This window comes from Podarcis erhardii (assembly GCF_964252035.2).
Source record: "Podarcis erhardii genome assembly, chromosome: 3".
NCBI lineage: Eukaryota > Metazoa > Chordata > Lepidosauria > Squamata > Lacertidae > Podarcis > Podarcis erhardii.
Window position 1 is genome coordinate 64,315,314 of NC_138507.1, and position 14,441 is coordinate 64,329,754.

The window sequence follows — 14,441 nt, forward strand, 5'->3', positions numbered from 1 at the left end:
ATCTCGCTTAAGAGGCCAGGGGCCAGCGCTGTCCGGAGACACTTCCGGGTCACGTGGCCAGTGTGACGAAGCTGCTCTGGCGAGCCAGCACCAGCGCAGCACACGGAAACGCCGTTTACCTTCCCACTATAAAGCGGTACCTATTTATCTACTTGTACTTAAGGGTGCTTTCGAACTGCTAGGTGGGCAGGAGCTGGGCCCGAAAGACGGGAGCTCACCCCACCGCGGGGATTCGAACCGCCGACCATACGATCGGCAAGTCCTAGGCGCTGAGGTTTTACCCACAGCGCCACCCGCGTCCCTGCTTTTGTAAATAGTGACTTGTAATTGTACACCCCTTCATGCGATGGCATCATTTTCTTATTCTTTCCAAAGAGGAGCTAAAAACTGGTGCATTATTGATGTTCTGATATACAGAGGATATATATTGGTAGTAGAAAGTGACAACCAAGTTGCTGTACTGATTCCAAGTTTGCTTATTTCATTCCTGGACAAGTTAAACGTGGTGAGGGCGAGGGGCACAGAGATCAGTAGGTGTTCTCCCAGTAGGAAGTGACCTGAAAAGCAACTCTATCTGTACATGCGTACACAAGCACTTAAGAAGTGCATTCTCATCACAAAACGGGTTGTTACCATTCCTGCAGAATGTACTTTAGATCAGAAGATGGTTGGACAGGAACAACATGGAGATGGCGTTGTGTGTACAGCACCCTAAAAAGGCACCTACATCCAATGCCAAATGCATACTGCCATGCACTGTGTACACATTCAGTGGTATCCCCCTCCCTATAAACTGCTTCCTTCAAATGGGGGGGGGGGGACAAACACAGTTTAGCATCTGAAAGTCTTTATACAAGGACTTGGAAATCATGCAGCTTAAGACACAGTGAAGGCTGGATTCTCTTTACTTGCTTCTATTCTGATTTCCTCCCTCTCCCAATATTTCAAAAATACCTTAGCAATAATGAGTTTGTGAAACCTTTTCTAACATTAAGTTTCCAAGGATGGTAGATAACACTGAAAAAGCCTGTGAAATGCAGAGGCAAATTGCCCACGCCTGATCTTAGAGGCACAGTAACAGGCAACATGTGATCAGCATTTTGTTTCAGCAGTAGCAGGGATTTGAGCTGCTTGTGGCACCCCGGGAATGCAGCACTTTACATCAGATCTGAAAGTGTTGGGTGGTGTGCTTAGGGAGTTTATTGGTTTTGTTATCAGTTGTAAAAAGAAAGAAAGGGGACTTCTGAAAACAAGCAAAAAGAAGTCCAACTTTTTCTTACCAGAGAATGCATGAGATGAAATTTTCCCACTGTTCTTTGGACTCCTCCTTCCATCTCTCAGTGGGCTGATGATGGATCCCAATCCTTTTTTTATGGCTAAGCAACAGGGAGAAAGCTGTGCAATCTTGCAGAAATTCTTACCCCTGGCCTTTTATGCTGCGAACTGCCCTGAGATCTTTGGATGAAGGGCAGTACACAAATTTAATAAATAAAAATAATAACCACATTTAGGTATTCCAACATTATCAATGTTAACAGGCATCAACCCATTGTTTCAAATTCTGATTAAGCAAGAACTCTCATTAGCTTTGGCCACAGCTAATTTTGGTACCCGTGGAAGTGTTTGCATGTCATAGCAAGCCTTAAAACAGGACTTGCTGTGCATGAGACAGTTACATCCACTTTGCCCCTCCCTGCTTGTGCTGGGGAGAACAAAAACAGTGTTGCTTCTGAACCAAGGATTGTGGTTTGGTTTGCTCCAAGCCATGGAGCATGATTGATGACAAGCCATGATTGATGACTAGCCAAGGTTTCCTTTTGGCTTACTAATCAATACTCACCTTTTGGGAAACGTTCATAGCTCGATAGTAGAGCATCTGCTTTGCATGTAGAAGGTCCCAGGGAAGAGTCTTGCCTGAACCCCTGGAGTGCTTTTGTCTGTCAGTATAGACAATACTGAACTAGATGGACCAACAATATGAATCAGTGATTGGCACCTTCCTACGTTTATATCCCTGGTTTGGACGTAACACTAAGCCAAGGATCTGGTGTTTTTTAACCTCCATGCACTTATGGGGAAGAGCAAAACATTCATGCAAGGCGTAATCATGGTAAATAATCAACTATAGTTTACTATGGTGTGCAAACTGGGCTAATATAATGCTTAAAGCTGGTACAAGATGGGCAGGGGAAGGAAGAAAGGACATGAACCAGCAGTCAGATCTCTTGTTTAACTACTGTCAGATGTGTCCACTAGCTCTGTAAATAATTATGTACTTATTACACTTTAGAGTTGCCAGTACTGCTCGTTTAGCTTCAGATTTTCCAGTAATAGGGTGGAACCCCATTGCAGAAATGTAACGTATTTTGACCGCAAAAAAAAGTGTTTAGGAAACCATTTCTGCAATGATAACATGTATGTTCTCTCCCATTTCAGCTAGTTCCTCGCACGTAAAGAAAGTGCACACTTCCAAGGCATCGTCATCATCTCCTTCATCCACATCATCTCGCCCTAAAACCTCTAAAGAGCCGACGTCAAGCAAAACAGGCACAGGGACACCCAGAGACAAGAAGAAGCATGGAAAGCAGGTGACGGTGCGAACATCTGCTGATGGGGACATTTCTTCCACCTCAAACACAGCAGTAGGCAACTCAGAAGCAAAGGTGGAAAACTCTAAACCAGAAGAGCCCCTCTCTGCTATTTCTGAAGCTAGAGACACAACGCAGCCAAGCACAGCTACTGTTCCTCCCCCTCCTGCTGTTCCGCCACCACCCCCTCCTCCCTTCATCCCATCTCTGTATCCAGGCTCTCAGCCCCCTGGTTTCTCAGACACACAAGATGTGCCAGTTAGCACTGAAATAGCTCCGTCTGTCCCTGGCACAGATTCTAACGATCTTCACATCAAAACTGAAGCAGATAGTGAAAGCTCTTCAAGCAGTGCTGTCCTAGACAATAGCCTGGATACTGAGGGAGAAGACACAGAATGGTAAGGCCACATGCTCTCAGGTAACTCATGATAACTTGGAGCAACATTGCAGTAGTATTTAGGGAGATGGTGGAGTGATTTAGATAGGCTTTCCTATACCTAAAGTTTGAACTATGCTTTGAAACTCAGAAAGGTTTTGCTAATTTTCTCTCTCTTTCTTTAATTATATTTTCATAACCACAAGCAGAAGTGAAAGAGAGGGAGCCAGGATTTTATGCAATTCATTTATTTTTGAAAATACACAGTAAACTTTCAAAACAAAAGCTTTAGCAAAATTGCCAAGCATACAAAATAACTTGGTTAGACTGCTTTGAGTTTCAAATATATATTTGAAAGTCTGCAAATAGGGCTCCAAAATTACAGCTCACCATTTATTTGGAGATATGTTATTCATATTGTTTGTTCATTCCTAAGAGTTGTTTTAAAAAATTTCATGGTTCTGGTTGAGGCTCAGAGTTCTGTTTTAGAATGACTTCATTGTTCCAACATGGTGTAGTATGGTAGACATGGCCCCATTTCTGAGGCTGACTGCATTCTTAGGACAATTTCAGAAGGAGCTGTCCTTGGTAATACTTCTATCCAGTAGCAAGCCGTGCTTCTTGAAAACAGCTTTGCTTCATCTTGTTTACTGAAACCTGGTATTAGGATCTTGCATTTTGCCTAGTGCTCTGCTGTGCAACAATGAAAGAAATGAATATTCCTTTAGAAAAGGGCTAAGTGTGCCATGTTCCTTTCTAATCTAAAGCTCTTTCTATTTATCTGTGATTATATATAGGGAAGTTATATATATAGGGAAGTTTAGGGAAGTTTTTAATGTCTGATGCTGTACTGTTTTTAATATTCAGTTGGAAGCCACACAGAGTGGCTGGGGAAACCCAGCCAGATGGGCGGGGTATAAATTATTATTATTATTATTATTATTATTATTATTATTATTATTATGTGTGTGTGTATATATTCCAGATCTTGCATAAATAAAACTCTCATTATGTACTTAAAATCAATTCCACAGCATAAGGCCAGGATGCCATTTAGAAACTAATCAAGTATTTCACCCAGAAAAATACTTTCCCCTGGAGTGATTATGGAACGATCGAACTGTAGAGTTGGAAGGAAACCCAAGGGTCATCTAGTCCAGCCTCGTGCAGTGCAAGAATCTCAACTAAAGCATCCACGATAGATTGCTACCCAAAGTCTGGTTAAAAACTTCCCATGAAAGAAAATCCACCAAAACATGGAGCTCACAAGCTCTCTCTTTTCCTTCAGTTTTCTCCCTGACTGCCAGGTTTGCAGCAAACCATAGCTTGCTATTGTATCCAAATCAGGCAAACTGGGAACACACAACAGTTTGCCTTTAAACCAGAATTGGAAGCCACATTCAAACCAGGAGTGGTTTGCATGGCCCAAAGGATGGAGAAACCATTATTTGGCATTACATTATTTTGCTCACAATCTGCATATTTTAAAATTTATCTGCATAGTTTGTCTGAGCTACAAATTTGCAATCCGTTTATAAATAGCTGACCTTTTAAGGAATCCAAAGCTCCGTACAAGTGGAATTCTAAATATATTAATTAAGCTACCTATACTTCCCATAATGTCTGCATAGATAGGCACATATTGGATATGTGCTATGTTACACTTATCCTCAACTGTTCTAGTATCCTCCTTTCTCCATTTGTAACACCAAGCAGAAGTCTTGGTTCATGATAGATTCTAGCCTAATCTACATAGTGTTGTTTTATTATTTCCCCCTTCTGTGTGCTTTGTAGAAACAACTCATTTTTAGGTTTAAGTTCTGGTTACTGTTTTCTAAAAATCTGCTGGCTTGACATAGTGTCCTGGCTTGTGCCATGGTCTGTTTAGATTAACTGTGATTTATTTGTATCTTTGAACCCACATCAGCCAGTGGTTTGTGGCCAGCAAAGCAGAATGTGAAACCATGGCTTGAAGTTGGTGTATGAATCTCAGCTTGCATCAACCATGGTTTTTTGTTGTGTCCAAACCCAATATCCTGTTTAATTCTTACATAGTTCCAGAAATGCAAAGCAAAAGCAGCTAGAAAATTAAACTAACATGATGCAAAACAAGGCACAATTACTCTGCTGGTCAACATACCACAGTTAAAACAAGCTGTGGCTTAGTGTTATGTCTGAACATAACATGCATGTAAACAGCCTCAGTGTCATGTTTCTGTAGTGTTTATGTCAAGTACTACAGGGTGTTTTTTTTCTCCCCTGTGGATCTACAGTTCTGTTACCAAAGGAGATCAGGAAAAAGAGAGCCCTGACCAACCAAGCCCTGCCCCAACAGATGAACCTTCTGAAACCCTAAACACTCCAGAAAGTGAGAGCTACAAAGAGAATCACACCAGTGACTCTGATTCAGATGGGCCAATACTCTACACAGATGATGATGAAGATGATGATGATGGTAGTGAAAGTAAGCCATTAAGCCATGTTTACAAGGGGGAGGGAAACATACTTGTTGAGCAGAGAATTCTACCACCTTGTCAAAAGAGTCAACTTTCACTTTATTTTGGATCCTCCATCAAGTCAAACCGTTACCCAGACAAACGTCTACGTAGTTAAGGAATACCACCTTGCTTACTTCAGTTGTTGGAACTGCAGAGGTGATGGCACAGTACCAGTTGCAGCAGGGTGTATGTGCAGGCGCATGAACCTTACAGTGTAGCACACTATTATACCGTGATCGCAGGTTGAGGGACTGTGCTGATAGAGACTGACTTGCAGCAGTCTTGCATTGTAGCATACTGCTAATGTTGAAGGTCAGAGATGTGGGGTGGGGAAGCTGGTTTAGATTCCTAGACAAAAGTCCTCCATATCTCTCTCAGGTTTCAGCAAAGATGTGTCTGCTGAAATTGCTCCCTTGGACCTCCTCTCAGGTCAAATCAGATACTCCATTTCATACAGAAGTCTCATGCTCTGTGAACTTTCATGCAGTCTAATTGCAGTTTTACATATTTTTAAAAAAGAATTTTTATAATGAGCATGAAGAAAGACATGCCTGTGTGAGACAGCTGTAGTCATCGCCAACTTCATTTCCCCCAAATGTATCTGGGGGATACATATTCCCCCAAATATGTGGGCCAGAGGCAATTGGGGAAAGTTAACATTGTGGTGGCTGCAACTGCTTGGCCTAACACTTCTCTCTTCAGTACCAGGCTGCTTGGCAGCCCCTGTTTTTGCTGCCCTCCTGCAAGTTCACGGGTGGTGCAGGAGGCTGGAGCAGAGGACCCTTGAACCAAGTGCTGGCCCAGAATAGGCACCCAAATTATGGGTTTTTTCCACATATAGGTCATTTTGGTACCAGGTTAATATGCCTGGGCCTTTATTGGCTCTTAGCCAATAATCTGAGATTCCTATGAATTGCCTTTTCCTAATGCTTTACTTGCTGGTGTTCTGTCTATTTTACACTGTTGTTTTTTGTGTATTGTATCCTGTATTTTAGTATTATCCTAGAAGACTATTTTGGCAAAGGATGGGCATAAATATATCTTAAATAATAAATTACGTATACGTGCCACTTAAATAAATCAATGTACATAGGGGTCAAAGGGTTTTGATTTGTTCCATTTGTTTTTTGAGTACATATTATCATCATCCAGAAACTTGTTGTTCTGGATTTGTCTGAGACCACTAAAATAACTTTTTTAAAAAAACAACAACAGTGTGATAAATATATAATAATAAATGCATGCTATAAATTTGTTTAGAAATAATTGCTTGTTGATGATTGTTGAGGACTATCTTTAAAAAATATGCAAATACATTAATGAGAGAACTGAAACTGCATTCTTACTATGCAGCAAGTTGCTAAAGCTGAGATTTTATATCAAGTTATTTCATAGGCACTGGGGAAAGTTTGTGAACTTTCTGACTGCACCCTAGCAGGCAGGTTGTTATTTTCTAAGTTATTCAAATTCTTGTGGGCATGAAGTAAGTCAAAAGTATTTTGCTTCAGATGCTAATTAAAATTCCTCCATTGAAAGAACGTTAAGTTAGAAGGTGTCCATGGGTTGCATTAAAAAGCTTTTTGCTGCGATTTGGCATGTTTCAGCCCAAATATGAATGAATCAATGAACCTCTCCCTCCCTTTATCCTCTTCTTCCATTCCATCCCAGGCTCTTTAGCAAGCAAAATACGCCGTAGGGATACTCTTGCAATCAAACTTGGCAACAGGCCATCGAAAAAAGAACTGGAAGACAAAAACATCTTGCCGAGAACATCTGAAGAGGAGAGGCAGGAAATCAGACATCAGATTGGCACAAAGCTAGTGAGGTATCAGTTGTCATCTGAGCACATTTTGGGAGGTGGGAAGAGAGAATGGAGGCAGGTCTGGGGTCTGACCCAGATGTTTTCCTGTTCTGTGAGCTGAGGCATGTCCTAACATTATAAAATAAATCACACTTCATAATTATGAACCCACTACAGCTATGACACTTGATCTGACTTTATTTGTTTTAGTAGAAGGAATTTGCTATTGTTCAACACTTCCCCACACAAAGCTGCAACAAAAATAATACAGCTGTTAATCACTGATATCTTGGTCGCATTCCCATCCTGCTTACTCATGTGTTTTGGATAGAAGCTAGGCCAAATACATAAAGCAAAACAAACAAATAGCATTTCAGGTATGAATCATTATAACTGCAGGTGGTTGCTGCTTCGTTTTGTTATATGACAAGTACTTAGCTGGCTTGAAAAATCTGAACTTCAAACATCTTGTTGGGTAATTTTTCTGATCAATTCACATCTTACATTGATACAACTTTTATGTACTACTTCTGAAGTTACTTGACATAAAGAGCATTTTGCTTTAACTGAGCATGTTTTTCTAAGCCTTTTGCCTGAAATCTAGCCTTTTATTTTCTTCTTGCATTATCTGAGCAGATTCCCTCATGCATTGCCTGAGGATGGTGAAAAAAATGAGTGTCTCCCACTGTTACTTAATGGATTATTTGCTTTATGATATTGAGGGTTGTTTTTGAACGATCAAGAAGTTATATACATTTTATGAAATAAAAAAGTTCAGATACATAGCTGATCTTGTGAAAGGTTAAATGTGACTTGATAAGCACATTAGTATTTAGTAAATGCTAAATACGCATCTATTTCCAAACCCATGTTAACCCCATTCAGCAACACATTTGATACAGCCACCATTAGTATAAACTGGCATTTGACATTTTTGGTTTGAAAATAAATTTAGCTGTTGCATTTCAGTTCTCTGTCTTAGTGACTGAAAATATGCATTATTTTCCTCCCCCCCCTTTTTTGCAGGAGGCTTAGCCAGAGGCCTACTTCAGAAGAACTAGAACAGAGAAACATCCTAAGACGTAAGCAGAGCAGTGTGTGTGTGTGTGTGTGTGTGTGTGTTTTATGTATAAATAATTTCTTTCTCTTGGAGACTAAGATAGTGCATGATCATATCAGATGCCAACCTGAAATCTGGGTCAAATGAATTTAGAGACATTCCTGGAATTCTGAGCCATGACAGGTGAATGAAGATAGTTTATAACATTGTAGAGCTGCTTGTATCAAACATCTTGTTTTGTGACCATGGCATATTGCCTATGCAACTAGTTTGCAGTTTGCATGACAGCAAGAAGGTTAAATATCTTCACTCCTTAGCACCGAGTTTCATTAATACCCATTGTATATCTAACAAATTGCAGATCTGGAGCCTTAATGTCTGTGGGCTTTGCCATCTTGCCAAAACGAGCTTTCTAGAAACACGTCATAGCTCTATGTGCCAGCTGAAGAATATTAATGATTATCACTACATGTAAAACCAGCAGACAGAATCTGCTTTCTGTAGTATTCCAGTATCCCAGAGCTCTGTTTGTCTTTTCTTTTTCATTTCCTTAGCAAGCCTACAAAGTTATATAAACATAACTAATCCCCAGAGGACATGATGGAAAATTCAGTTTTATGCTGTTGGATTACATTAGAGCACAAGACTGAACTGTGTGTGACCAACAGTCAGTCAGGTGGACAAAAATCCTGTGAAATTAAATAAACAGGAAGGTAGTATGGTACTATATAAAAAGGGTTGCTGGCAGATCAAGACGAAGGGCTATGAGCATACCTTACAGGATTGATGCTTCCAGATTGTTGGTATATTCAGGTGGGATTCAATCACATGCCAGCAAATTCAGGGCTCCCAATTATAGTAGATTGGGAGGCCTTGTGCAACCTGCTTCCCCCAAAGACTGGATTTTTTTCAGTAAGGAAAGTGATGGGGAGATATACTGGAAAATGTGGAATAACACTGACTCTGATACAACATCAGCTCCCCTCAAACAAATCAGGATGGATGCTAGTTATGCAGGATGTCTGAAAGCAACCACTTTGCCTAAGGTTATTCATGGCACATTCAGTTTAACCATTGCTTCTTTGGGTTTCTTGCTTTCTCTACTTTGATTGGTAATAATGAAGGCTGTCCATCTACTGTTCCTCATCTGGGACAGTGACTGTAATGTGCTGAGAAGTAAAAAGGGGAGGAAACCAGAATGAGTTAGGAATAAAGTTGAAAGCTTTTGTACTCAAACCGGCCTAGTACTATACAGTAGTTAACATACCTTTTAATTATTCCTACCTTTTCTCTCTTTCATCTAAAAACAGAAAAGAATGAAGAAGAGGAACAAGAAGCTAAAAGAGAATTGAAGCGCAGTCTCAGCAGAAAGGTACGCAAAATGTATTCCATATCCCAGAGATTTCCAAACTGTGTGTCACACATGACACATTGGTGTGTCGACTGCTGTGTGTAGGTGTGCTGTGCGAACGCTCCCCATGCTCCTCCCAGGGCTGGAACGGGAGCGGGTAGTCCACTGGTTTTCTAGGAAAACTGAATTACTGTGTCGTGGAATGATGCATGTCTAAATAATGTGTCACCAACATGAAAAGTTGGGTATCCTGATAACAAATTGGGTCCTGCTTATCTGCAGGGTGTGTCTTTTCCAACATTAGTCCTTGCTCTGCTTTCCTTTGGTTTGTTCACCTAGCCTTCTTTTACAGCTCAGTCTGAGACCAACAGTGGCTGAGCTGCAAGCAAGAAGAATCCTGCGTTTTAATGAGTATGTGGAAGTAACAGATTCTCCAGATTATGATCGCCGTGCTGACAAGCCCTGGGCAAGGTTAACCCCTGCAGACAAGGCAAGAGACAAATATGGATTATAAATGCAACTTTGTTTCTGTATCTCAGAAATTTTCTTTGCCCTTATATATTCCAGCAGAGACTCCTGCTAATTCCTGCAGCAGAGGTTGCTTCCAAATATATGTATGTACCCATAGACAGAGCACATCCATCTAGAAGGAAAAATACACCGACCAGATGTATTTTCTCCTTTGGCCCAGGGACTCTCCCTGTCTGGCCCTGGGAGTTCTCTTCAAGCCATATCCTCTCATCCTAACCCCCAGCCCCAGCCTTATTTCACACCCTTCTTAGGTGGAATGTTATCTTTGAGCTCCCTCAACTATTTTTTTTCTGGTTGGAGGATAAAGAGGAATGATAGAATGTGTGCAGAAATTAGTCTACTGGTAAAAGTTGCTGTCATTGCTCTGTCCACTTTTTCTTCTGGTCCTACACACCACTGGTGGGGAATGTACCCCCAGAATGTTGTCTAGAAGGGAATGCAGCCCTCCAGCTGAAAAAGATTCCCTACTATTGCTTTAAAGCAGGCATAGGCAAATATAATATGTTTTGAGACTACAATTCCCACCACCCCTGACCACTGGTCCTGTTAGCTAGGGATGATGGTAGTTGTAGTCCCGAAACATCTGGAGGGCCAAGTTTGCCTATGCCTACTTTAAACCATAGCTCAAGGTGCGTGCAGCCTTCTTTCCTCTCCCGCTTCTTCCAGCATTCCAGGGAGCAAATTCATGCTACTAAGTTTGGAACTAGGCAGTCTGGCATCTCTACCTCCACTTCCTCTCCCCACACCTAATGTTCAGTAACATAAAACTCATGATGTGACGTCGCCATGTTGCAAGTTTCCAGTGCCTTGCTCCACTTCATTCTCTGACAGTTTTGCGTTACTGAACATCACTGTCAGAAAAAGGAGAATGTAAATTCTATTTAGGTGCTGATACCTAAACCCCACAGCTTTTAATCACCATGTTGCACCCACTTGGCCCCACTATGTATTGGGTTGTGAGTAAGGTCTTTTACCTTTAACATATGCAACTCTATACATGTAAGGCCTGTATATGTGGTTAGAAACCCTGGTTGGGTCAAGGTTCCCAATCGCACATGACTGTATTGAGGGGAATATGAGAGGAGGTCTCTAATTCTGGCCTAATATGCTAAAGTAGGAGATATATCTTCTGGTACTTAACACTTCATTTGCTATTGCATAACTCTTATGCTTCAACATCACTATGAGAATTATGCAAGATAATCCTCTTCTGAAACAGGAGACTGCGGTTAGAGATATATCATTGTGGTGACACAGCATAATAATTGTTTCCTGCTGCAATTCTGTCCTGCACTGAAAGATTTCTACTTCTAATGAGATGCCTTTTATAAAGGATTATTGAGAGATATTAATGGTGTTTTCAAAAAACAAAATGCAAGCATAGAATAAGAGTAGCTATGACCTTCATGGAGCGATGGGGGCGAAAAGCAGCGATTATCATAAAAGTATTTGTGGTAATAGCTATATGCAGATAGCTAGCCTTTTTAGAAAATTATTATGGAATAAATGAAGAGATAGCAAAGTGATTAGTCTTTCTTTTTAAATGTCAACTCTCATTACCAATGTAAAATACACTGAATGGCTACTTTGCTTTTTAATAATCTGCCACATGAAAACAAAGGCCTAGAATGTCCAAATATTTCACCTGATGTTACAGAAAACTGAAATAGGAGCTAATTCCTAGACAGGAAGCATTATTCATCTTACATGCCTCGTATCTTGTCCTCCGTCAAGAAAGGCAGGAATCCTGCAGTTCTTTGCAATTGCTATGCATGAAGTATTAGTCATCCACTACACTAGAACTGTATTTTGCTATAATCACTTTGTGGATGCCCATTAAACAGGTGGCTGGTTCCCTTTCTGTCTCTATCTCTGCAAGACCTCTCTTCCCAGCACTCTTTGTAGCTTGAGCCATTTTCTATTGGAATTATCTTATGAACCATAAATACTGTTTTAGATAAAGAAGATGGGAAGAAAAAATTGACTTTGAGCTGAGACAACATAGCAGGGCCTTGTATGTCATTTCCTGTGTCTTGTGAAACACACCTAAGAATGTAGGTGTGCTGAGGTTGTGAGAGCAGAACAATGGTGCACATTTTTTTAAATATACATGAGTATTTGTGTATTGTAAAAGAACTGACATAAGAGCAAGATCATCAAGCACTACCATGTAAGTGGAACATGTGAAGCAGCCCTGAATTGCAGCTATTCAGCAACAAGTCCATAGATGTAAAATCTAAAGTGGGGTTTGGGGGTCTTTTTCTGGATTAGGTATTGGATTTCACCTGTCAGTTCGGGGGGTGGGTCTGTCTTTTTAGTTACACTTAAAACATCATGGTGTACAACTTTGCATGGTATAATATTCAAACTGCCTAAATATGGGGTTGCACTGAGATATGAAGAGAACAGAAGTTTAACTGTATATGTTATGACATAAAAATGGGCTAGACACAAAATAATACTTTGCTCTTTCCAGAATGGTGAATACATTACATAATATATATATATTCATTACATTATTACATTGTGTGTGTGTGTGTGTGTGTGTGCGCGCGCGCAGTCTTATCTCATACTTTGTTTTTTAAACTAGGCAGCAATAAGGAAAGAATTAAATGAATTTAAAAGCACCGAAATGGAAGTACATGAAGAGAGTCGGCAGTTTACAAGGTAAGGAAACTTGGGGGTTCAACATACAAACCCCCAGATTGTATTTCAGTTTTCAGAAGCAATATTTTCTGATACCTTACTAGGTTCCTTATATACCAGGTTTACAACCTGTGGTTCACCTTGTTGAACACAGGCTATTAGCAGTATGTTATAGCCTGCCTGGTGCTCGAACACGCCCACCATTGTGAAGTCTCAGGTAGGCATGAAAAGCAGCTTATTGAGTCCCTCACACCCTGCCACATATGGCTGCCAGGTGACATTTGTTTTAAAAGGTCATCATGCAAGTATGTCATTTGCCATTGTTTGAAAATAATGATCTTTTAAGTGTGGAAGGATTTCTAGATCTGGCCCTGATGCAGCAAAAACCCACACCTCAGCCTAGTCCTTGATTTCTTGGTACAAATGATTGTGGCAGTGGGGCCTGGGGTATGGCCTACCTGCACAGTGTCCTCCTTGTCTTGGCAGAAATTATTACACACAACCAGGAACATGATATCTTTTTTTATGATTTTATGAGCTATCAGCATCCTGACAAAGTTCATCTGCTTTGTTTCACTTCTTTTCCTGACAAATAAAAGCCAGCTTTATAGCTTTGCATTTATCTACAGTTTTTTGTCCCTGCCTCTGCTTTCACTGATGTAGCACATACGAACTTCACTTAAAGCTGAGGCAGGGGAGGGCTTGCGTTGGGTTGGGGAGAACCCTTCAGAAATTTCTGGCTGTAGTTATCTTTTTGGAATGAATAGCTTATTTGAATATAGCAACAGCAGAGCCCAGTATGAAGAGGGAAGTTGATCATGTCTGGCCTGCCATACTGCCTTGTCCAACTGTGCTCTGTGCACCATTACAGTCATACCATGGTTCTCGAACCTAATTCATTCCGGGAGTCCGTTCGACTCCCCAAACCACTCAAAAACCAAGGCGCGGCTTCCGGTTGGCTGCAGGAGCTTCCTGCACTCAATCGGAAGCCACGTCGGATGTTCAGCTTCCGAAAAACATTCGCAAACTGGAACACACAGTTCTGGGTTTGTGGCGTTCAGGAGCCAAAACGTATGAGTACCAAGGCGTTCGAGAACCAAGGTACGACTGTACTTCTTAGCACATAGGGCTGCAGCAGTAACTCTGTACCAGTAGTAGGCAAGTTGCATTTTGGAATGCTAGCTTCATTCTGCTGCTTTTCAGCATGGCACATGAACAATTTTGCACATTGATGTAACTTTCAATGGTGTTTTTCCAGTGGGGCATCCCGAGTCACTATGTGCTAAATGTCTCAAATAAATGCATAAAATGTACTAAAGACAGGAGAAGATTCTAAATACCTTACAAAGTGGTTCCTCTGATGGACTGCTTTAAATGTAGGCATTACAGAGGCCCATGTTGTCTGTGTTTCTGAGAGTGGCTTCTGACATGATCAAAGCACAAGGTTTTTGCACCTCCTGTTCCCTAAACATTGCTTTTCTTTCCAATTCATGCAGCAAGGCAAAAAGATCTATTTCTAGTATGTAAGAGACAGGAAATGCAAAGTACTTTCTCCCCCATCTCCAAAGCAATTGCCAATCCCCTAATTTA

General features: G+C 40.9%; 1 protein-coding gene across 4 annotated transcripts in view; it reads left to right on the plus strand.

Moving 5' to 3' along the window:
- Positions 1–14,441, plus strand: part of PHACTR2 (phosphatase and actin regulator 2) — a 91,868-nt gene that overhangs the window by 74,767 nt on the left and 2,660 nt on the right. For all 4 annotated transcript variants that reach the window (XM_081855294.1, XM_081855295.1, XM_081855296.1 and 1 more), the window contains 7 exons: positions 2,437–2,986; positions 5,238–5,428; positions 7,131–7,287; positions 8,290–8,345; positions 9,634–9,695; positions 10,027–10,164; positions 12,796–12,872. In XM_081855294.1, the coding sequence (XP_081711420.1) occupies positions 2,437–2,986; positions 5,238–5,428; positions 7,131–7,287; positions 8,290–8,345; positions 9,634–9,695; positions 10,027–10,164; positions 12,796–12,872 (1,231 nt within the window). The remainder of the gene's footprint in view (positions 1–2,436; positions 2,987–5,237; positions 5,429–7,130; positions 7,288–8,289; positions 8,346–9,633; positions 9,696–10,026; positions 10,165–12,795; positions 12,873–14,441) is intronic.